Source organism: Hyaena hyaena, unplaced genomic scaffold, assembly GCF_003009895.1.
Source record: "Hyaena hyaena isolate Hyena2069 unplaced genomic scaffold, ASM300989v1 scaffold_552, whole genome shotgun sequence".
NCBI lineage: Eukaryota > Metazoa > Chordata > Mammalia > Carnivora > Hyaenidae > Hyaena > Hyaena hyaena.
In genome coordinates, this window is record NW_024081185.1 from 234,627 (window position 1) to 256,370 (window position 21,744).

General features: G+C 52.0%; 1 protein-coding gene across 1 annotated transcript in view; it reads left to right on the top strand.

Moving 5' to 3' along the window:
• The window catches only part of MYT1L (myelin transcription factor 1 like), a 272,202-nt gene that overhangs the window by 205,498 nt on the left and 44,960 nt on the right, over nucleotides 1-21,744 (top strand). Inside the window, exons 14-16 of the mRNA XM_039256014.1 lie at nucleotides 998-1,234; nucleotides 3,394-3,515; nucleotides 4,378-4,446. Of these exons, the coding sequence (XP_039111945.1) occupies nucleotides 998-1,234; nucleotides 3,394-3,515; nucleotides 4,378-4,446 (428 nt within the window). The remainder of the gene's footprint in view (nucleotides 1-997; nucleotides 1,235-3,393; nucleotides 3,516-4,377; nucleotides 4,447-21,744) is intronic.

Genomic DNA, 21,744 nt, shown 5'->3' on the forward strand with positions numbered 1-21,744 from the left:
AAGGCTAAATTAGCATGACAGCTGGAAACCCAGAGTGCTCACTGGCAGGAAGAGCTCAGGCAGAATCCCGCGCTGTGATTTGTCACAGTAACAGCCTGGATGGGCCGCCTTTCCCAGCCCTCGCTGCTCCGTCCGGAGGAAAGAGCTGCTCGACACTGGGGTAGCAGCAGCCTGCCCGCCAGCTCTGGAATCCGATTTTTGCTCAAGAGAATGTAACTCTCCGGGAACAGAAGTGGAGGGTCGTTGGCAGTATTTCCCGCTCTGTCCCCTGTGGCCTCCCTTGCCGCCCTCCTCGTGAGAGGCGAGGTCTGAAGCCTTCTTCATCTTTCAAAACAACATTAAAAAAAAAAACTCACCACGTACCTCTTTATGTTTTAAGACCATTGTCTGCATTTGCGGGTTTGCCGAAACGCAGAGTAGGTCAGACTGGAGCCACTGGACTGGAGGCCCTCTGAACTGTGGCGGCACACCTCCCTCCCTTAAGGTGGAAAATGCTGTTCATCGCAGCATTTCATGTCAGAAAGTAAATTCTGGCTCCTTCTCCCTCACCCTCCACGCCTCTAACTGGTCTGTTCTCCTCTTCCCATCTTGAAGTATTCGCATCATGAAACTGAAGGAGAATTTTTAAGTGTGAACACACATCTATCTCTGATCTCTTTGAGCTGGAATGGAGAGGAGATTAGGCATGATTTTCTTCCGGGGAGGCGTATTTCTGAAAGCAGAGATGTACTGCAGAAAAAAGAAAAGAAACATAGACAAATAAATCAGAGATAGCTGGATAGATTACGGGTGATCGATAGGCAAATCGATGCGCGCAGCTGCCATCCACTGCAGCGGCTAAGTGCGGGACGGCAGACCCGTCCCCGGGCGCCTGTCGCCCACCCGGGGGGCCCACACGCGGGGACCACAGGAGGAACCCGCGTCGGGATTCTGCACTGGCTGAAGGCAGGGCTGCGGCTGGCGGAGCGCGTGCTCACCATGTCCCTGTGTCCAGCAGAACCCTGATGTGGAGGTGGACGAGAACGGGACCCTGGACCTCAGCATGAACAAGCCGCGGCCGCGGGAGAGCTGCTGCCCGGTCCTGACGCCCCTGGAGCCCATGTCCCCCCAGCAGCAGGCGGTGATGGGCGGCCGGTGTTTCCAGCTGGGCGAGGATGACTCCTGGGAGCTGCCCGTGGACTACACCAAGATGAAGGCCCGCAGGGCAGACGGGGGCGATGGCAGCGAGGCCCCTGTACGTCCCCCTCACCTGCCCGCCGGCTCGGGGTGCGGGGTGGGGCGTCAGCGGGCACCCCTGGGCTGACCTCTGCTGCTGGGGCTGACCACACACTTCGCGGACCGGGGAGAAATTTGTCACTAGCACTGATTCGGTGAAACAAACCACAGGTTCTTTTCAAGCATGAATTTTATTTTCCAACGATTTAGTTACAGATGATTTCTCTAAGAAAACACGTAAACAGGGGCCCATCCAGTCCATGAGACTTGTCGCTATAATCCATGATTTTCCTTACAGATAGAGATTTGTAATGAGCATTAAGTACTTAAATGGTTAACTAGGTGCTATTAATTAGCAAGCTCTTTGAAGCTAAGGATAGTGCCTGTTCTGATAAAATATTCAGAAGAGTGTACTCCAGCCCTAAAAAATCATTTTAGGATAATCACCTAAATCTTCATTGACTACAGTATTACCAAAACAGCCGTGTCAGGAACACACTTCTGGAGTACTGGGACCGGAAATGTCAGCTTTCCTATGCGAACTTTCCAAAGCCAAATGGCACAGAGTGCAGAAGCGGTTACCGGTCATTTATATAGAATATATTCTCAGCATTCCCAGACCCCGAAAATAACCTCTCAGGCTTTTCTGAGCCTGAGGACACACTTTGCGAATGGGTGCACAGAGAGGCTGACAGGAAGCCCGGGTGCTCACTGGCACAGGTCGGGGCCCTGGAGCTGGGTGCTAGATGCTGAGCGTGCCCTCGGGGGCAGGTGCCCGGCCAGGCCGCCTGCGCAGCTCGGTGCTCACTGCCACTCTGACAGCTCTCTGCAAAGCCAGCACTGAACGCCATTGCGCTTCTTGCCTCTTTTCAAAGAAGCGAAAATCCTCTTTGGTTTCTGTCCCATTAGCAAAAGCAGCACTAACATAGGTCTCTCATGGGAGCATAGCAGTGTGACTCAGGCTTTCGCCAAGTGGCTTTCGCCAACAATGTTCACGTTCCAGTTCCTAAAATCATGAAAATATCCTTTAGGCGAAGAAAAGAAACAGAGAAAAGGTTGTTCTTTATTGTCCTGGCTTCTTCTCCAGTGCTCAGTTCTGAAATTATGACATCTTCTTTATTCACTGAAAAATGAAAATCTTTTTTGAATACAATAGGGAGACCACCATCAAAGCAATATCTTCTTAGAGAAACAAGGAAGTGCAGGAAAAAAGAGAACATTAGTTATTTGTAAGATTTGGCAGGAAAGGCACCTGGTTATAAGGCCATTACATCTTAAAGCCTATTATCTTTACTCTTCAAATTGATTAAGGTATCCACGCGTTGCAAAAGAATAGAATCTGAGTGGCAAGCTAAATTCCAAAGTATTCTCTTCTCTCCTACAGTGTTAAATCATTACTACCAAATAAGGCATGATGGTTGAGTCTCTGAATTTATTTCAATTAAAACTAAGCCCTCATAAACCGACAGAAGTGTTTTCATCACACAGTCCATCCCAGAAGTAAAAAGTACACCCCATCATTCAGGAGACATGTTTGCTGAGTACTGCCATCTATAGGAATGTCTTAGTTACTGCGATTGGATCCGCTTAGCCAGAAAGAGACCCTTTCTGTTGAAAAAGAAAATGTCGCATAAGAATAATTGAGACCTACATTAATCCCAGGTGGTCTTCCCTCGCGCTGGGACTTAACGCACACACACAGAATGCTCACCAATGGCCAGAATAAGTCTCATTCTAAAATACGTGTAGGGTTAGTGTTTAAGCTCAGCGCGTCAGTGTTGGAAACGGGGACGGGACAGCAACAGGTGCTTGTTGGGCATTGAAGAGAAAGGCCAACTAAGAAATAGAGTCTCTGGTCTCTAAGCCACGAATCTGTCTCTCTTACTAGTGCCCCAACAGAAATATCGAGTAAGCCCCGCCCCCTGACGGGTGACTGTGAAGTTCAGAGCCATGGACGAGCAGTTACGGCCCCACTCAGAAAGATATGGTCTTTGAACAGAGCCCAGTTCCGCACTTGCAGCAGGGGCCTCATCGGGACAAAGGGAACGACTCTAAAGGGACAGTGTTGGAAGAGGAGGAAAGCGCAGAGGCGGCCGGGCCCCTAGGGGACGCGTCTGTGGTCTGTGCGTTAGGCTGACCGGTCGTCTGCGCAGCCCTGAAGCTGTGTTTTGCCCGCAGCCGGAAGACTTGGACCCATTCCAGGAGGCTCTGGAGGAGAGAAGGTACCCGGGAGAGGTGACCATCCCCAGCCCCAAGCCCAAGTACCCCCAGTGCAAGGAGAGCAAAAAGGACTTAATAACGTAAGCATAACTCCAGGTGAAATGCCTGTCTTCCTAACTGTCCCTTTCTTTGGCTTATTTTTAAAAACCGATCTGTACCTGCCTTGCCGTTTGAGCATGCGACGTTCGCAGCATATAAATGTCTCAAACTGCCGGTTCAGTGGAGCGAGAAGCCGCGTGGCTTGCTTGTTCCCAGGACGCTCTGTGTGGCGGGACGCTGTCTGCCGTTTGGTCCGTGCGTTTTTGCAGCTTCCCTCAGGGCGCTTAAATCCCCTCACAGACATTGCAGCTAAACTGGAAACAATGAAACTTTCTTAAAGTTTTTCTTTTTTTTAAACCTACTTACTATTTTGGCTGTTTTTGTTTTTGTTTGGTGGCAGATGTCCAACACCAAGGTGTGATGGGAGTGGTCATGTGACTGGTAATTACGCCTCACATAGAAGGTGTGCCTTCATTTTTTCTCATGGTGGATTCTGTCTTTTCAATTTATTGTTTTCAGCTTACCTCAACAATGCTGTCAAAGTAAAAACGTCGAATTACGTGTCAACCCTCTAAGTGCTCTATGTTGACCTACAAAATCGTGCCAGCTAAAGTACCTCAATTTGGAAAATTCCTTACAAACATTTAAACCAAAGAGTGCAAATACTTCTCTATTATTTTTCAAAAGTTGCTTATTAACAGACCTGTTTTCTTCCGTGAATCTGTAACATAGGCCAAGTCGATTCTACAAAAAAAAAAAAAAAAAAAAAAAAAATTCAATATACAGCACTTGCCCCATCGCTTTTCTGCATTAAACTTTTTAGTTTCAACTTTATGTTGTGTTTGTCCGGGAGCGTAAGCTGCGGGAGCCGCCACTCACCTGACTCTCTGGCCTGTCTTACAGTCTGTCCGGCTGCCCCCTCGCTGACAAAAGCATTCGAAGCATGCTGGCTACCAGCTCACAAGAACTCAAGTAAGATTTACTGAAAATCGTTTTTTTAAAAATCGGTTCACCTAGTCGTAACGAAATGGATGTGTCACGTGTAAAGAAAAGCGCCTTTAAGAAAACTCACCTGTGCAAGCAGGGCCTCAACAGCACGCACGAGCGGGTCCTCGGGGTTTTGGTCCCCTTTCCGGACAGTCTGTCTGCCTCTTCCTTCTCATTTGCCTCCAGCTCTTTCATGCCATAGCCTTTTTATCCTGAATTTTCTAGGGCATAAGTAGTTGCTCTCCTGATATGCATGCACAGGGAAAGGAAGTTTGACAGAGGTACTCAAACTTTTAGGAAATGGTCATAACCTAAAAAATGAAAAATAGATTTTTTTAGAAGTCAGTAGTTAATATGATTATTTAAAACGCGGGCATTTAAACAGCACTGATGACAAGAGCTCACCACGACAGTAGCCAAGTCCCTAAGTAGGCTGTGGTCACCGTTCGAAGGCTCTAGGACAGCATCAGCTCACTGATGGGCCCAGCCGGGCACTCACCAGCGCTCAGACACAATGCTTGCAGCCGTCTCCTCCCCCTCCCCCCTGCACCTATGACTCTTTCTGTATTTTAGGCATAAATCTGATCACTTACATTTATTTCCCCAGACTAAGGTCCTTCTTCTTTGTACGTACAGAGCCACACTCAGTTCCTACACGAGTCTTGGAAGGGGTCAGTACAAGTCATAGAAAGTGGGTGAGAGTCTCCAGCATTCTACTCAGAGGAGACACAAGGTGTGTGTCAGGGAAGAAGGGTGACTGAAAGGAGTTTCACAACATAATGAGAACCAAGAGTCCAAAATAATTATTTTTTCACTGCCTGCCATGTTACAAATATCATCGTGTCAAATTGCTTGGCTTCTATTTTGTTTGGAAACTGCTTTATCACCAATGTAGAGAAAATGCTCCTTCCAGGCCCTAATTGACTCCTTTTCCAAGGACTCCGCCCGACACCTGTCCCGCTGCGCTAGACCAGGGCCGTCTCGGAGGGTAGGGCTCTGTTTCACATCGTGTCGTTTTTTACAGGATCCCCGTCCAAGGCCCTAGCGCCATAGATCACCTGCTCATGTTCAGTGACCTCCTGAACTAGCCCTTCCGTCACAAGACTCTTGGCGTTTTCTTCATGGCGTGTTAACACCTGGAGGGGATCCTCTTACTTAACGGCTTTAAAGTCTGTAGTGTCATCCACGCAGTGCCTAATGGACAAATAGCTTTTAGAACCTCAGAATGGACAGACTTAGCAAGAACAGCTCAACCCACTTTGTTAAGACATCCTTTTTCATGGCTTAACACCACACTTCCCTCATGATCAAAACGTGACTAACTGCACGTGGAACGTGGCCAACACATCAGACCATGGCAACTTCCCTTTGAATTTCTTGATGAGGAATGCTTTGCAAAAGTTTGGCGTATATCCAGCTACCGCAGGCCAGCCATAAACAAGAAATAGCCTTTGCACAACTTGTATCTAAGACTGCTTCTAAGTGGTTCGTGTCTCAACACCCCCAGAGGCCAGAGTAGTTTGCTGAGGGGTCTAGGTACCATTGGTGTTCATCCCTTGACTTGGGGCTTAGCTTACGCCGCCCTGAAGCTCCGAGCACAGCGGCCACTCCTCTGGCGTCCACACTGTCTTCTTCTCTTCTTTCATCTCAGAAGGTGGGGTGAGGTCCTCGCCATCCGCATCTTCGGAGGCAGGTGGTCCGCCCTTCCCGTCCTCCAGGGCAGTGCTACGTGGTCCGTTCCTTCCACCTGCCTGTGCCTGGATGACAGACCTGATCTTCAGGAAGTGATGGCCTTTTCCTATTTGTGGTTCATCTGAAAGCCACGCTCATTTGTCAGCTTGTCTTTGCAATAACTAAATGCCATTTTGAGCCATCCTTACTGGGAAATCTAAACTTGACCAGTTTTCTAAAATGGCCCCTTTTTATTGGTGGATCTTCAAAACTACAGGTTCTGATTAAACGTCTGCTATAAAAACTCCAATATTCCAACGACTGGTTTTTACTTGATGATAAGTCTTCCCCGACTGAGGAAACTATAGATTACAGTACCTGTTGTCTTGTAACCTCTTATTTGATGGTACCCTTCCGTTCATTACCCTTAGTCTGAGTCACGAGGGCGTTTTTTGCTGGCTTTTCCCTGCCTAGGAGCATAGCTTGATCCCTTACAGATCTACAGCGGCTTTCTCTAGAATAATTCACGCATTTGGCCCTCTCGGTAGATTACATACATCTTCAAATCTCCAGAAAGTTTGGTCAGTCTGTGCTGCTGCAGCCACTTACCTGACAGAGTGAGATCACACCATTCACTGTAGGTGCACAATTCTACTTCTTCATAGAGACCTTAGAGAGGAGATCCCAGTAACCTCCAAAAAATTCTCTAGCGTGGAACTTTCTGGAAATGTTCCTCTTGTCACACTTGACGCTGAATTTTGATTGTTGACCATTAACAGGACACTCCTGATCATGGAACGATGAGTTGTGCCAGATAAACTCTTGGTCTTGGATCCTCAAGCGTCTTAAACTTCCTGAGATAACACTTTGCTCCGATCTTATCCAGGGCAACACATTTGGGATATTCTTTAAAAGAAGTGGATAATTTGATGTCAGATTTTGTGCAACGTGTAAACTGCAAATGTATTAAAATGTCACGTATGCGTGAATGCCATTCGCACTCTTCAAGTGCTGCTGGTCCTGGCCCCTGGCCCTTGCAGGGTAGACAACACAGTGCAGGGGCCCAGGGGGGAGGCAGGGGGCGGCCCCAGGAAGCGCGCATGCCACGTGTGCACACTTTTGGGTCGATGTGTCATGTGTCACACACACGTCCTGTGAACCTGCCCCACGGGCCGTGACACTCGCTGGGGCCCCAGGCCGAAAGTAGAGGGGGAGGGTAGAATTGTTCAAATCAAAGAGACGTTTTGGTGAGGACTCCGCCTAACGCGAGCTCTCATTCTGAAGGGAAGTCCCTTCTCTGAAGATTTCACGGCTCAGAGGACCCGAAGGGAGCAGCGGGGAAGAGCTGCAAGTGGCCTCGCGTCGCCGTCCGCCTCTTTTCTGCCAAGCGCGTCCTCCCGCCGGGCGCCGTCCACTTCCAGATGCGCGATCACTGTAGACACGGGCGGCATGTAGGTGCCGTAGCCGTCTGAGCCTCCAATTCAAGCCAAATCAAAACCGATTTCAATCAGAGCCAATTAGCTCTAAAAACGGGCTCTCAAATCGCTTCCATTTATACTTTGGCCAAATTTAGCTACCTCGTTGTTATTTGGATCTTTCTCTCAGCAGCCCCGGTTCCTGCTGCTCGTGAGCTCGATGGGAGAGGGGCTCGTAGGGGCCGCGGACCCATCTTTCTCAGTGCTTAAGATTCGGGCTCAGCACCTCCGGGTGGGGGCCTGCGTTTTCTGTCGTCTCTGGGCGTCTATCCTAGGTACCTGAGGCACAGAGGAATTGCTACTACATATGCCACAATTTATTTAAATCAAAGAATTAAAAGTTTGAATGTGGGCCACAATATTATTCTGCTTTAGAAACTGCTTGTTTCTTGGGGCGCCTGGGTGGCTTAGTCGGTTAAGCGTCCGACTTTCGCTTCGGTCATGATCTCGCGGTTCGTGGGTTCGAGCCCCGCATCGGGCTCTGTGCTGACTGCCAGCTCAGAGCCTGGAGCCTGTTTCAGTCTGTGACTCCTTCTCTCTCTGACCCTCCCCTGCTCACGCTGTCTTTCTCTCCTGGAAATAAATAAAACATTAAAAAAAAATAAAAAAAAAAAAAAAGAAACTGCTTGTTTCTAGAATTTGCTAGGGCTGATTTTTCAGGCAGCAGGAGGATTATTTACTGGGATCTGACACAGGCGGCTCACCCTGCCACTTCTGTTGTCCAGTGTGCACACTCACTGCACACCAGCTCCGAGCTTCCTCAGTTCCGTGAGGCTTATCTCCACGGCTTACGACAGGAGACACACAGGGCTTGGGGGGTTGCAGGCGCCCTCCTCACGGGCCTGGCTCCTCCCACGGAGGGGCAGACAGCGCTCTGGGAGTCCAGCTTCCCGGTGGCTGCAGGGATGGGCAGGGCTGTGACCGCTGGGGCGTAGCAGGCTCTCAGGAGCGTCCGCCTACAAGGGTGCAGCTGATGGGGACGCGCGTCCCACCCCAGGGTGCCTGACAGCTCACGGCGGGCCTCTGCCACACTGCCCGAGAGGAGCGCTGGAGGGGTTCGGCCCATTCTCTGGGTGTAGATGCTGAGGGATGTGTCTTGGCAGCTAGGCCTAGGCCTATGGGCTGTAAGGGACAGTGACAGTGCTCAGATGAGTGGGTTTTCCACAGGGCACGGCCTCTCCTCAGATCAGGGGGGGTGCAGTGGGAGTGGAAGGCTCCATCCCACAGGCAGCCACACATGCACGCAACCGCTCCCCCTGCCGGGCCGCGCTGCAGACCAGCCAGGACCGGTGACCTGCTGCATGCTCACCTAGCTGGGGATGTGTGTGCACACGGGCACACTGAGCTGGGGCAGTGTCTGGGGCATGCGTGCACCCAGCTGGGGAGGTGTCCCGGGCATGCGTGCGCCCGGCTCAGGTTTTGTCCTGGGCACCCACACCGCTCCCCCTGCCAAACGTCCCTCGGTCCTCAGGGTGCAACAACTGTACGAGGTCTAAGACGTCCGCTCCCCAGCAGGTTCTCAAAATTCCATAAGACACTTGCTTTGTTGCACATAGATTCTTTATTTTATCACAAGTAGGACTGATATTTAAAATAAGTTAATATAAGAATTATAGGTAAGCACTACAGCAAACCTAAAATGAGAATATTTGAGGATGACTCAAGGCATACACAAGCACACACACACAGGTGAACACACACAGATGAACATGCAGATGAACACCCACATAGATGTGCACATGGATGAACACAGATGTGCACACAGATAAACACGCATATGTACACATGGGGGAACACACGGATGTGCACGCAGATGGACACACATATGTACATGAGTGGACACAGATGTGCACACAGATGGACACACGGGTGAACACAGATTAACACACATATGGACACACGGGTGAACACACACAGGGATGTGCACACGGATGAACACTGATGTACACACAGCTGGACACACATATGTACACACAGGTGAACACACAGATGGACACAGATGGACACACAAATGTACACATGGGTGAACACAGATGAACACACAGATGTACACAGAGATACACACAGCACAGATGAACACACACAGATGAACACACACGAATGAACACACACACAACAGGTAAAGCAAAGCTGTGTTCGTCAGCTCCCAGCTCCCAGAGACGCTCGTGTGCGGGGCGGACAGCCAGTGTAGCCCCCGCTCTCCTCCCACTCAGGAGCACTGACGCTGCCGCAGGAGGGGGCTTGCTGCCCCGCGTCCTGGGCTCAGTTCCTGCAAGGAGCCGCCTCCCCATTTCCTTCTCCTGGCGGTCACATTACGCCCAGACTGCCAAGTGGGTGTCCCAGGGGTTTGGATGTGGGTGTACATTGTCATTAACCTCACCCGACTCTATCCACACACATACCAACCAAAACCAAAACCAGAAGCAAACTTCAGTGTTTCATTTGCTTCATGAAGTGACCCGTGCTTTCTGGGAGCACACACGGAGTTCTCGGGTGATATCTGAGATGCAGTGCGGGTGTTTGTGTGTGCCTGTCTTTCACACGTTGGTGCCTCAGTGTCCTCACCTGTGAAGTGGGACGGTCCTGGGAGCAGGCACGTAGTAGGCATTCAATAAATATCAGTATCATCAACATCAACAAGAGAAATCCCATTGCTCTTCTTAAAATTTGGATTTTGTGAAAATATTAACCAGAATTGAAAGGAGGAGGATGTATGAGTTAATGGAACATTTACTGAATGACTTTGTATCTTTACTTTTTGATGACTTGGAAATAGGGAGAACCCGAACTGACCCCAAAGTCCGTGAGCCTCTAGGTTTGGAGGACATCATTTGTCCTTGAATTCAAACAGGAAAGCCCCCACTGGTTGTGCTGGGCAGGAGGTCGGGGGCCCTTCTGGAGCCTGTGGGCGTGTGCACACCACTCATACGCACGCCCCGGCTGCCCCTGTGCTCACCTCTGGGTCACAGCCTGCAGCCCTTCGGAGGGGGGCGGCCTGGACCTCCCAGAAGCTTGTGGGTGGGAGCACACACGACGGCATTTTCGGAGAAGCTGGGAGCCACACTGTTTCAGTCACTTATTTATTTAAAAACCTCTAATCAGTAGCCGGAGATCAGACACAGTGCCTGTCCTCAAGGGACTCACAATCACACTTTTCAGACAGACGTCTTTTCTGGGTTAATTACTTCTCTTTATAAAATACACGGCATATTCAGTGCACTGAACAAAGGAAACATTACTTTCCTTATAATTTTAAATATTACAGTTTTAAAAGTATTTTAAATACATATGCATACATATTTAGCTAGAAGATACACTATTAATGTATTCACACACACGTGTGTGTGTATGTGTATGTTTTGTGGTCTGTTTTTAAGCCAGGATTCAGAGCTAGACACACTTCCTGTCATAGAGCCCATCAGATTGTCTTCGGGTCTTCTTCATACGCTGCATCTAGTGGTCTTTGGCCTCCCTCAGTTACTGGGGATTTGGTCTCATCTTCCTCTCACGCCGGGCTCCTCTGGGGTGATTCTGAGTGACGACATGACGGGGGCCCCATTGGCACTGAGCTGGGTGAGAAACCAGCCTTTTTGGGGAAGACATCTGGCCAGTAAGGATGAGGTTATGTCAGCCTTTAATTGTAAATTTGAGGTTTTATTTCAGTAAACACTTCACTAATTTATAGTTCCCAGGAGCGAAATGAACAAAATTGGAAATAAAGTAGATGTTCCCTCTGGGAAATTATTGATAAGGATTTGGGAGGACATTTTTTCCTGACAATTTCAGGAGAGAGAACCATTCTCTTTGGCTTCTTTCTTAATTGGAAAGACAGGATCTGAAGGGCTGGAGCACCTGCCAGGTGGGCCCCGGAGCAGCACAGCTCATACCCCCACCTGCCCAGGTCTTCAGCCCAGAACGTAACCTGTGATCTTCCGGGAGGGAAAGTTCAAGGGAAATCCCATGCACCCTCTTACACTCTGCTGTTGTTTGTTTACTGAGAGAGACATTCCTGGCCCTAGAGAAAGCCATTTAGTTATCCGTATGGTCAAAGTCTCCAGGTTCGGCAAGTGCTCAATAGTTTTCTCTACCCACAGTTAGGGAATAGAGATAGGCTGTCTGCTTTCCCGTAGAGTCTGTGAAGATTGTAATAGCGTAAAGACGTGAGAAATCCCAGTCTTACCTGTTTTTTCTTTAAGGAAAAAAACTTTCAGTGCAAATAGTTTCTAATAATCAAAACGAAAATATAATTTGGCTTTGTGAGATGAACATTTCAGGACTGTCCAACTGAAGGCTTCAAGGTGATGGAAATGTTCTCTATCTGCGCCGTCCAGTATGGCAGCCAGAGGCACACACACCTACTGGACACCGCAGCATGCCCTGGCCCCCGGGGGAATGCACTTTCAAGGGTGTTCATTTTGTTGAGTCTCATTTAAATAGTCATGGGTATCAAGTGGACGTCTGTATTGGACGGGGCCGCACAGAACCCCAGACTCTGCACGTCTTGTTCCGTAAAGATAGGTTTTGCCATAGTCTAATAAACATTCAGGAATATTTTATTCCTACAACTGAAAACAACTGAAAAGCTTATGATTCTTTTTAGCATCTGGGTTCTCAACATTTTTGTTTTATTTTTAAGCCATAGACAAATGGAGGAGAGGTCTTTTTATATTTATATACTGGCCTCTTTCATTAATTTAATGCCATTTGTAGACAGATTGGAACTAAATATGATATACATTTCACAGTGTAACTGTTTTCAGATTCAAATACCTACATGTTGTGCGGACCTCACTGTTCTGGACCATTCGAGCAACATTCATTGCAAGTTAGGAGAAAGTCTGTTACGTTATTTTAAAAATATATTCAACTTTATTACTTTCAAACTTGTACAGAAATTCAAATTTGATTAAGCAGATGTCATCAAAGAGAGCTCCTTAGGCCACCTTCTTTAGTGACTAAATAAACCCGGGTTATAATTAGCAGATACATTATTAATACTTGGGGCTTTAAAGTTGTTAGAAGCCTGTTTGCCATTAGTAGCTTAAATATTTCTCTTTCAAGCCTGCTTAGACCATTAACCAGCCTGCGGAGAGAGAGCTTGCTACATAGAAGCGAGCCACGGCCCCTCCTTGTTCCAATCACCCTTCGAGTCTGCTTTCCGGACGTGTGGTTACAATGCACTTTCCACAACCCAGGGTTCAAACAAGTGACTTGTTTCAGCAAATCTTCATGCTCAGGGCCCACAGAGAGCCCTCCTTCTCTGCTTTCGCCCTGGAGGAGCCTTTCTGCTCAGGCCCCAGTGCAGGCGTGGGAGGGGCTCCGTCTCACTTCCCTGGGCCTTGTTCCTCGTCTTCTGCTCCTGTGGTCACGTGCCGGTGCTACTTCCTGCATTCATCCATCCCGTTAAGCTGACAATGTCCGTCAAATGTAAAATCGCCCTCTACCTAAACACAGGTGTCCTCTTACATCGGAGGGGGAAAGGTGCTCTTAACAAGACAAGGAAAGTTTTAGACATAAGCCTCCGAAAGTTGGAAAAGTAGGGAAAAGAAAAAACTACCTGTACCTCCGTCTCTCTGCTGCATCCGGTAAGGCTTTTATTAACCACAATACATCTGTGACCCTGAAGTCTGCTTTTTCACTCAACGTGTTGGTCGGGTAATCTTGTTTAATAGCTGCATCGTATTTCTGGGTGGGGAGGTGTTTCTGTAGCTTCCATTCAACAAACAAAGCAACAGCAAACGCCCAGCGCCTGGTATCCAGGCACCGGAAGCGTGCACGGTCCACGTGCTCGGGAGCTAGGACAAGGGCGGACCTCTCACAAGGTCAAGGTCAGCGGGGCTGGGCTGCAGACGTGAACGTGCTTTATAAAGTGCGAAAGTATACTCTGCATGTGTGTAGTTTATTTTATAGAAACCACGACTTAAGCGTTCTTGTCTAAGCTTTAGAAAATGACAACAAAGTGACGCGTGGGTCCCGTGATTTGCTTACACGCCCCTGTGCGTGAGGCCACCGCTCCGGTCCCGGCATGTAGCCAGCGACCCCAGTCCCTGCCCTTGCCCGCCTCCTGACAGCGGGGAAACAGCAGGAGCACGAGGCCTGCTCCCTCAGAAGAGGAGCAGCCAGAGGAACGTTCTGGAGGGGAGCGTGGCCGCAGAGGTCTAGTCCCGCAGGGGCTCCACGCTCCCCTCTGAGTAAGATGAGCCCTGCCCCGCACTGGTGCAGGCGGCCGTGTCCTTAGAGCCATGCCAGCGGCCACCTAGCAGGGCGTGAAGCGGGGCAGGGGCGCTGGCGCGGGTCTCGGGGGCAGTCCCGCTGGGAGGGGTCAGGTGGGGTGAGAAGCAGCCAGTTCCGGGCGTTGGCGCGCAGCACAGCAGGGTGTGAGGCGGGCCAGGACCGGGCTGCACAGGGAGGCGCCCCGCGCTGCAGGAGGGCGGAGGGGCAGGCCCGCTGAGGGCGCTACAGCGGGCGGGGCGGGGCCGCAGCGACCCCAGCGACGGTGGGGCCCTGCGGAGGCCGGCAGGACGCAGTGAGGCGGACACAGAGAGGACCGCCCGCCTTCTCCCAGCACTGCCCCACCGGAGACCCGAATGACTCAGCGCTCGCCCCACCGGAAACCCGAATGACTCAGCGCTCACCCCACCGGAAGCCAGGCCTGGCTCGGCGCTCACCCCACCGGAAACCCGAATGACTCAGCGCTCACCCCACCGGAAGCTAGGTCGGCTCAGGTTCGCCCCACCGGAAACCCGATTGACTCAGCGCTCACCCCACCGGAAGCCAGGTCGGCTCAGCGGTCACCCCACCGGAAGCCAGTCCTGGCTCAGCGGTCACCCCACCGGAAACCAGGTCGGCTCAGCACTCACCCCACCGGAAGCCAGGTCGGCTCAGCGGTCACCCCACCGGAAGCCAGTCCTGGCTCAGCGGTCACCCCACCGGAAACCAGGTCGGCTCAGCGGTCACCCCACCGGAAACCAGGTCGGCTCAGCGGTCACCCCACCGGAAACCAGGTCGGCTCAGCGGTCACCCCACCGGAAACCAGGCCGGCCCAGCGGTCACCCCACCGGAAACCAGGCCGGCCCAACTCCTGGCTTTGGCAGGAGGGGCCCAGGATGAGCTGCTTGCTTCCTGGAAGGGAAAACTGTTACAAAGCAGGAAGTCCTGTCGCAGATAATCTCCCTCCAAAGGTCCGGCTGACCCCAGAGGACGGCATCGCTCCGGTCACCGGTAGGAAACTGCTGAGCACGCGGTACCATAGGAGGTTGTCAGGCTATGGACAGTGGTAGCCGGCCTGCGGGCCTCACCAAGGCTGTGTACTTAGAAGGATGAGATTTCAAAAATCAAAACTGCCCCCCTGATTTGTGAAGACAGTATAACTGTGTGGGGATCTCTGAGGCAGGATTCCAGGGGTGTGTTTTCCATAGCGCCTGATCAAAGAAGCAGGTCGCGGCTGTAAGGGTGGGCGTCCTCTGGCCGAGGGGATCCTTGGGCCGGTCGGGCGGAGGTGCAGGGATGTGTTGGTCAAGAAAGAGTAAAATGAACGTCTTCTGTGAAGACTGTAAGCGGGCAGTGCGCTTCCACTCGTGCGGCAGGGGACCTGCCCACAGGCTTACACGCAATCCCGCCAGCCCAGCCTTCCAGGCAAGGACAGAAGAGCAGTGAGGCTGGTGGTCCCCGGGGGGGTGGGCCTTTTTGAGAGAAACACCTTGATGGGAAAAAAAAGGCCGTAGACTCGCAGGCCGTTGCAGCTCGAGGCTTAAGAGATCTTTCACTTAATTCTTAATTCTTAAAATATTTCTTAATTCTTGAAATAAGCATTTATGAGTGTACGCACAGTTCATGACACAAAAAATATGCAACCCTTGCGGCACATTCCCTTGAGATGACCTTCCCTGACCTTGTGCCCACTGAAGCCCAGCCACAGAATGAGGGCATCACTTCAGAGTCCCTGAATGCACCTGTACATACCGCTCCACACCCACCATCCTGAGCCGCACTGGCTTCTTCCTACGGCGATCAGGCCCTGCTTGCCTCACGCTGTGGATATTTGGTCACCTGTGTTGTGCACGGGAAGGGAGGCGGCCCGACCTCCACAGCACCCACAGGGCATTTTGCACGTCACTAGGAGCCAAGCTGGCAAGTAAATGAATTCATGAATGAGTCAGAATCATCTGCTTGTACAACAGAATCTTGTAAGGAGCCCAGGAATCTGAAGGGAGGCTGTTGAGTGGGGTCCGTGCTGGTAGGTGGGGTCAGACAGGTGTCTCTCTCTGAGCTCCAATCTCCCCCTGGTGAGGGGAGGCCATCGTGAGAGCTTATTGGGAATGAGTGAGTCTGGAAACTCTAACTCCCCGGCTGGAAAGGCAGGGATGGTGCGTGAGCTTCAAGACGTCGTCCCCTGGTTGGGGGAGGGAGGGCGAGGATGGAGGCCACCGTTGCAGTGAGTGGCACTGGTCGTCAGCTGCTCAGGCACGTGAAGTCTGCCCTGCCACACGGAGGTGCACACGGTGGTAAGTGCAGAGTGACATGGCTCCAGCCTCATCTCCCGACCCAGAACCGACTGGCGACTGAGCAGAGAACAGAAGAAAGGCGTCTCTTTTTGGCCCCACTTTACAGCTGAGGATCCCAGAACTTATCAGGAGCAAATCCTGAATCTTCCTATTTGTATCCATTTAATCACACTTAAATCTCGTCTTGGAACAAAACTGATTTTACCTGTTGTCAAGACTTGGGCTGTTCGTGGAAGCAAATATGGCACAGGCCCGGTTGTCTCCTGGGGACTCCGAGGGCACATCTGTGGCTCCTGACTGGTGGGTCCACCCTCCCTCTCCACTTCCTTCTTCTCAACCTGACAGCCTGTCACTTCTCCTGGGCCCAAGAGCACATCCAGTGGCCCCAGCCCCTTGGCCATCACGGGCCACCCCTCCCCCACGCCTGGGACACTGATTTAGATTGAGCTTAGTAGACAGCTTCAGAGTTTTCAGTTAGGACATTTCTAGCCACAGAGAGCTGATTATACACTCCTCTCCAAAATGTATTCATTCCCAAGGAAGTATACATGTGTATACATATATTTGTTGGATTTTGTTTGCTTCTTTTCAGTTAAATGTGTGATGCGTTCAGCTTAGTTTTCCTGACCTAGTAAGGCCCCCAGGTGTGCAGTTAGGGCCCCTCAAGACCTGCTGGATGGTGGGCCCAGCAAGTGTGCATGTGGGCGACTCTGTCCACGCCCGGCGCCCAGGACAGGGTGGGATTCCCACTCGACACTGAGCACCGCGTGCGCTTAATTGAACCATACCTTTCAGTCACTGTGATTAATTCTGGCTTTTCAAAGGGGAGCTCGACTTTTCTCAGTCACACCTTCCTCACTGTCAGGACAATCCCCAGCGACAGGAAGCCTGGCTTCTCCCTGAGGTATTTCTGCTCTTCTCCCTTTCATGTCATGACAACAGTTTGTGCCAGTGAAAATGCCTGTCTCTGGCTTCCAATCCCCAGGGATGTCAGCTAGAGTGAGTTTTTAGGCTAAGTCGAAATAATTTAAATTGGAGGTTAATGTTTCACTCTAAGTATTTTGGGTCTGTTTATTTTCCTTAGAAAAAAAAATTTTTTTTAATCAGTCAGGATATTGCAGGTGTATTCACAGAGACTCCTCAAAGGCCAAGAGACATTTAAGTGTCTCTGGGTTTTTAAGAACATGCTCTGGGAGACTGTGAGCATCAGGAGATGTGCCTCCTGGACTCCTGGAGGGTGGGGGTGGTTTCTCTCACCCAGGGCTATGGGGGTGGGGGCAACCAGCAGGCTTAGCAGTGTGGACCTCCGCCCAGGACTCCTGGCTCCGGACCCCTCCACACACCCACTCTGGGCCCGCCTTCCACAGGCTCTTACCTCTCTGATCCCATCTCCAAAGTAGGGTGGTTCTGGGACCCACCCGGTAGTTCATTACCAGGATTAATGAGTTTATGTTTGTAAAGTGCTTAGAATAGCACCTGGTGCCCAGAAAAGTCGATATAATAAGCACTTGTTAATGAAAGAGCAACGTCTGAGGGAGGAAGGAGGCAGGCAGCTTGGCGGGTCGGCCCAGGGGCTCGGGCAGGGTTGAGGCTGACTGAGCGAGGGAGGGGGCCTGGAACAAAAAGACACAGACAGTCAACACCTGAAGTCTGACCTGATTCCAGGGATGAGTGAGTGAAAGAAAACTTCTTATATTTCAAACTCCAACAACCAAGATCAAAATATTTCAAAGATAAAAGGATTCCATTTTCCTAATATGTCTTTTTCTCTTTCTTGTGTGATCTGGTACAATTTTAAATACTTTTATCAGACTTGCAAATCAGGCTTAAAACCATCAACTGGAAGTGTCCGTCAGCCTCTCAGACTCCCCAGCAGCCCTGGTCCCTCGGCGACCCCACCCGAGGCTCCTCCCGCACAAAACCATTTTCCCAGCTGGCATATTTTGATCATCCTATTCTCCGTCTTTTCTTCACTTTTCAAGCTAACTTGAATTCTTGCTTCAGTTCTCGCCTTATTTGGATGACATGTGTTTTAAGATGAGAACCACTTAGGAACAAGCATTTTATATTCAGTGCACAAGCCTTATGGGTCAGAGCAGCACAGGCGACCTTGGGAAATGCTCTTCTCTTTCCTGCGTTCAGAGATGCAGGCCAGACCCGAGCCCTCTGCCCCACCGCACCACAGGTTAGACTTGCGCCTTCCTGGCCACGTGAGAGCTACCACTGGCCAGCCTGAGCCCACGTCACCTGGCTGGCTTTCAGCCCCAGCGACAGCATGCAGGACCCTGTCATCTTTACAAATAGCGCATCTCACGCAAAAGCCATTTTCTTTCTTGCCGACTCCCTGTCTCTGGTGTGACCCTCATGCAAGCTTCAGAGAGGCCCTGTGTTCCGTGTGCGTGGCCTGCTGGTGGGAGCGAGGGTCTTGGCGTGAGCCTGCAGCCTCCCTCTGCGCCAGAGCCGCGTCCTGCCTGCCAGGCACCGCCAGTTCGCACCCCCCGCCTGCTGAGCAGGCATCTCCCTGACCCTGACCCAGACAGGTGCGCCCTCAGGCGGGCAGCCTTGTGGCTGCGCGCGTGCGATGCAGGGAGAGGGGCTCCACTTTGGGTCAGACGGGATCTTCCCAAACCGGGCCTGCATCCTCACTGCGTGGCCCCCAGCAAGTCAACCAAAGTTCTGAACTTCACATTTCTTATTTGGAAAAAGCAGGCTCAGGTGCCCAGTGACTTTCCTGAATCACAGCTTCGCAGTAAGTCCCCCGGGCCTGACCTCAACCCGTCCTGGTCACCCTTATGCAGACACACTCGGATTTCCAGCTCACTCTACACGGCGGCCTTCGGGTTAAAAGGTAAACACAGAGCAGGACTTAGTCCCGACCCCGAAGTCAGCTGATTCTCAGTTTGTCCAAAATCCTGGCTTTCTGCCGAGGCTCAGTGACACAGCATGGGGAGTGCGCTGGGCCTGGAGGTGGGCCGAGGTGCTGGGAGGGCCATCCACGGTGGCCCCGCAGTGGCCCCCTCTGATGACCTCTGTCCTCTCATTGTCCACCCGAGACTTTGTGATGCCTTCAAAATACGCAACGAGCCTCTGCCAGCGACCCAGGGCTGAAGCAGGGCAAGACTGCTGGCCGGTGGGGAAGTGCTGACCACCTGAAACCCGCCGCGGTGGGGGCTTCTGGTCCCGCGAGGGGGCCGCACCCTGATCGTTGGCGTGAGTTCTGCTCTGAGCATGAGTTCTGCACTTGGACCACAGCTTCTGAGCTGCTTCCCACCTGGGCAAGACTGTCCTGTCTTCCGTCTAGAGGGGAAGGCACTACTGACCGGCACGTCCATTGTGCTGAGCCTTAAGTGAAAACACCCCTCCAGATCCCACCCCAGAACACGTAGACTTGGTGTTCCCGGTGGACAGGACCCACTGGCCTTGTCTGGCATCTGGGCTTCGCCAGTGCCCTGGTCCAAGGGAGAGGAACACCTTCACCCTCTGAAATGTGTGCTTTGATCCAGAGACGACTGAAGAGACACCCGGAGTCTGGAGACCGAGGTACGGTTTGGGCAAGACACAATGCCTCCACCCCCACCTGCTGCTGGAAGCCCTGCAGGGCTGCGGCCCCTCTGGGGCCCCTCGGGGTGCGGACTGTCACAACCTCTCCACACCCCCCGAAAGCAGGAAGCAACCAGGGAGAGACCAGCCCCCATCGACAAGCACCAGAGGCCGATGCGCGTCCGGCCGCTGGCAGGAAGGGGCGAAGGGCCCGATGACACCTGGCATTCGCAGCACCTTCCTGGCAGAGTGGCCGGCCTGCCAGGCGGTGGGGAGCGAGGCCAGCGGAGGCCGTGGAACGCACGCTTGCTGCTGTCCGTGACCCCGTGAGCGCCGCAAGGGCTGACCTGCTCCTGGACAAGAGTCCCCTGCATTTCCCTTCTTGGCCTGAGAAAATGTGACGCGAGGGCCCCGCACCCTTCGAGCGGGCGGTTTTACCTTCAAAGGATGACGTTTCTTTACTCTTTTTTTTTTTAATGTTTTATTTATTTCTAGGAGAGAGAGAGACAGCGTGAGCAGGGGAGGGTCAGAGAGAGAGGGAGTCACAGACTCTGAAACAGGCTCCAGGCTCTGAGCTGGCAGTCAGCACAGAGCCCGACGTGGGGCTCGAACCCACGAACCGCGAGATCATGACCTAAGTGAAAGTCGGATGTGTAACCAACTATGCCACCCAGGCGCCCCGACATTTCTTTACTATTAATGGACTTTAAATTTAGAAAGTGTATTAGGCCGACGGCTCCTTTCGTGATAAAAGAAATGAAAACCCTTGCACCATTTTGGGGCAAACCCAGACTCCTCGTTCTCAGAGACTGGGCCATGTTCAGGTTTGTCCTCTTACGACCTGGGCTCGCGACGCCAGCGTGGTGCCCTTGCCAACAGGCTGAGCCACCTTCCCTGGACCCTGTTTCTAGCATAACGTGTTTTAGTCCCGTGTGGGCCCGCGCACACAGCTGGCACGGCTCGCATTCGTGTTTGGCAGCTCGTGCACATGGGCTGCACCAGCACATGGCTCTGATCTGCAGTTTAGGGCAGTGAAATGCCAACTGAGCCTTGAGTGCAGTGGCACCGGGTGCGTCCTGGCTGCAGGGTAGCCTCCTGAGGCCCCAAGGGCTGTGGTTCATGAAGCACTAAGGTGGCTGTGTGTGTCCCACAGGGACCCCCATCCATGGGAGAGACCTTTTAGCACTGGCCACAAGGTCTGCCCCGGCCCGCGTGCCCTCCATTCCCTGCTGCTCCCAGTTCCCTGCACAGTATGGAACCTGCGCAAGGCTGGGGGGTAGGGGGGGACGGGAGGCAGAAAACCGGGGTTGCCATGGCAACTCACCCCCACTCACCTCCCAGCCGTGACAAGTCCACCCTGTGTGCTGTAGGAGGTGGGGGTGAGGAATGTCCTCCCCACCCCACATGGCCTCCGAGGAGCCCCTTTCCGGGACAGAGACACTGGTCCTGTCTTTTGGGCCGAAGGACGGCCCCCTCACAGCGGCTGCCGACACAGGAAGATTGAGAATTACAGAAGCCCCTCGACCCCTACGAGCTTTCCCAATTATAAATGTTGTCTTCTTTCTTCTCTTTTCCCTTCTTTCCTTTTCCAGAAAATCTTTCCCATTTCTTTTTAAATTTTTTTTATGTTTATTTGGTTTTGAGAGAGACAGCAGGGGAGGGGCAAAGAGAGAGGGAGACACAGAATCTGAAGCAGCTCCAGGCTCCGAGCTGTCAGCACAGAGCCCGATGTGGGGCTTGAACTCAGGAGCTATGAGATCATGACCTGAGCTGAAGTCTGAGGCTCAACCAGCTGAGCCTGCTGTGTGCATCTGAGGGTGGGGCGGGGTGCTTGGGGGGCTGGCAGGAACGTGTGGCACGTGGGGAAGCAAAGCCAATGCTTGTGGGAAGGGGCAGCTTGGGATAGGTAAGCCGCCCCACCTGCAGGTCGGACTTCCCGGCAGGGGTGGGGCTGCACGCGCTTGCTGCCTAGACAGAGTCCCCCAGACTCCCCACCCAGCTCCCCACCCAGGCAGCACGGTGCTTGCTGATCAGCCCAATACCTGGGATGCAGCAACCCTAGCCACCAACGTCCTGTTGCGAATGAGGAGGAC